At 40.9% G+C, this 2790-nt stretch overlaps 1 protein-coding gene across 1 annotated transcript; it reads right to left on the bottom strand.

Moving 5' to 3' along the window:
- Nucleotides 1-1460: 1460 nt before the first annotated feature.
- On the bottom strand, nt 1461-2318 carry LOC150068364 (olfactory receptor 7E178-like). Its single transcript, XM_090325299.1, has one exon. The coding sequence runs from the start codon at nt 2316-2318 to the stop codon at nt 1461-1463; it is 858 nt and encodes a 285-aa protein (XP_090181425.1).
- Between the last annotated feature and the right edge of the window lie 472 nt (nt 2319-2790).

Below are 2790 nucleotides of genomic sequence, written 5' to 3'. Positions count from 1 at the left end.
GCCTCCTTGGCACAGGTCAAAACTTTCCTTATAAGGACACAGAAAAACAACAAATCAGAGAAAGTCTGGATAAGAGGGACTGCATTAAACTGCAGAGCTTCTGTATGGCAAAGGATATAGCTAGCAAATTAACTAGAAAGCCTAGAGAATGGGAGAAGATCTTCACTAACCATACAATGGACAAAGGCCTCATATCTAAAACATAAAAACAGCTAAAAAAATTGAATCACTCCAAAACTAATCTCCAAAGAAACAACCATCCCATCAAAAGATGGGCCAAAGTCTTAAAGAGAGTCTTCTCTGAAGAAGAACAAAGATGGCCTATAGACACATGAAGAAATGCTCAACATCTCTGGTCATAAAAGAAATGCAAATCAAAACAACTCTTACGATTCCACCTCACTCCAGTTAGAATGGCCAGGATCAAGAAATCTAATAACAACAGATGCTGAAGGGGATGTGGCCAGGAGGGATCATTACCACACTGCTCGTGGCAGTGCGAACTCGCTCAACCACTATGGAAAGCAGTATGGCAATTCCTCAAAAGACTAAACATAGAGCTCCCCTATGACCCAGCAATTCCACTACTTGGCATTTACCCAATCGTCTAGAAAAAAAGAACACACTAAATCCACTAGCACAACAATGTTCACTGCAGCAATATTTACCATAGCAATGATATGGAATCAACCCAGATGTCCTTCAGTTGATGAGTGGATCAACAAGATGTGGTATTTATACACAATGGAATTCTATGCTGCTATCAGAAAGAAAGACATCGCCCCATTTGTAAAGAAATGGAACGACTTGGAAAAAATCATATTAAGTGAAGTAAGCCAGACTCAAAGAAAGATAGGCTCAATGGTTTCCCTTGTTTGTCATAATCAGTAGAAACTTTGGGCTCTCCTATCAGAGATTTACAATAGAGTAAAACCTAGATACATAAGGTCATATAGGATGACACTAAATGAAAGAACTTCCATGATATAGAAAGAAAGGCCATACAATGATTGTTGTCCTTAATGTACTATGTTATCTCTCAACTCTTTTGCTATCCTTTGGTTATCACATAATGTTACAGTATTTTACCTTCTTATCTGATATATTGGATATATGTTATTTTGTTATTTGAAATAGCATAGGGAAGAAGGGAAAACAAGATGACGGTGGGGGTGGGGGGAGATAAATGGGGACCAACACATGAGAAAAGGTATCAATGTGTGTGAAGTAATACACCTTCTATCTGGTGAATATAATGTAACCCTTCTATTAATTAAAATAAACATATATGAAAATAATGAACTCCTTCTTCATGGATCACCTTGGCCTAGCCCGGAATTTCTTTCAGTGCTACTATGCCATGAAATATTCTAATGAAACAATGAAATAATAACTATGTCTGCAGAGAGGTCAGACTTAAAATTCTGAGTGTTAAATTTTCTTCCTTCTGGAAAACTATATTACAGATGGATTTCCGGCCTCCTGGTGTCAGCTCCTGGTTTGTACAATGCACTCAGGACACTTTTGAGGTCCCTGTTCCTTAGGCTGTAGATGAAAGGGTTCAGGAGAGGAGTGACCACTGTGTACATCACTGAGGACACAGCACTGCCCCTTGGGGAATGTGACACAGTTGATCCAAAATAAATACCCAATGCTGTCCCAAAGAATAAACACACCACTGACAGGTGACAGCCACAGGTAGAGAAAGCTTTGTACTTCCCTCCTGGTGATGGAATTCTCAGCACAGAAGAAATAATTTTACAGTAAGAGAAAAAAATGCCTGAGATTGGCAAGAGCCCAGATATGATACCAACAAAAAATTTAAATAAGTCATTTGTGAGTGAGTGCTTACAGGAAAGATCCAGGATTTGAGAAGGGTCACAGAAGAAATTTGAGATTTCCAATTCCTTCAAACTGGTTATCTGTAATGCCATCCACACGTGCACCTGTCCATCCAAGAGGCTGATGACAAGTGACAACAGAACCAAGGAGACACAGAGACGAGGGTTCATGATGAGAGGGTAATTCAGGGGGTGACAGATGGCCACAAAGCGGTCATAGGCCATCACAGTAAGAAGCATAGCATCCATACAGCAAAAAATGATGAAGAGACACATCTGTGTCAGACAGCCTGCATAACAGATGGCTCTGCTGTGACTCTGCAGGTTCATCAGCATCTTGGGGATGGTGGTGGAGATGAAGCAGATGTCATCCAAGGAGAGGATGGAGAGGAAGAAGTACATGGGGGTGTGGAGGTGGGGGTCATTGGTGATGGCCAGGATGATAAGCAGATTTCCCAGCACAGTGATCAGGTACATGGACAAGAACAGCCCAAAGAGGATGGGTTGTAGTTTTGGATCTTCTGAGATTCTCAGGAGAAGGAAATCTGTAACCTGGGTTAGATTTAGTGCCTCTATATCACCTTTGCAACTGCTCAAACACAAAAGCATCTTGTTAGTAAAATGAAACACATATCCAGAAATTGTCAGCTCTAAATATTTGAAACTCAAGTATACACAAGTTTGAATTTTGCACCACAGATGCAGTCCAATATACTAATGAATGTCTGTGAATTGTGGCAACCCCTTACTTCTATAATTTTCTCTCTCTGAGATACCGTGGTCCTCAGGCTTTTGTCTACATGTGTGCTCAGGGACACACAGCTGTGTTGGAAAGCCAAGAATAACTGGGCTGGTAGAGCAAGATCTCTGACAGTACAGCACACCCTTGTTTAGTGTGGGGGAGCAGGTTCCAAGACACCAGGGGGTATGCAAGAGTTTTACACATTTA

This window comes from Megascapheus bottae, chromosome 1 (genome assembly GCF_031878675.1).
Source record: "Megascapheus bottae isolate mThoBot1 chromosome 1, mThoBot2.hap1, whole genome shotgun sequence".
Classification (NCBI taxonomy): domain Eukaryota; kingdom Metazoa; phylum Chordata; class Mammalia; order Rodentia; family Geomyidae; genus Megascapheus; species Megascapheus bottae.
This window is presented reverse-complemented; position numbering and strand designations above follow the sequence as displayed.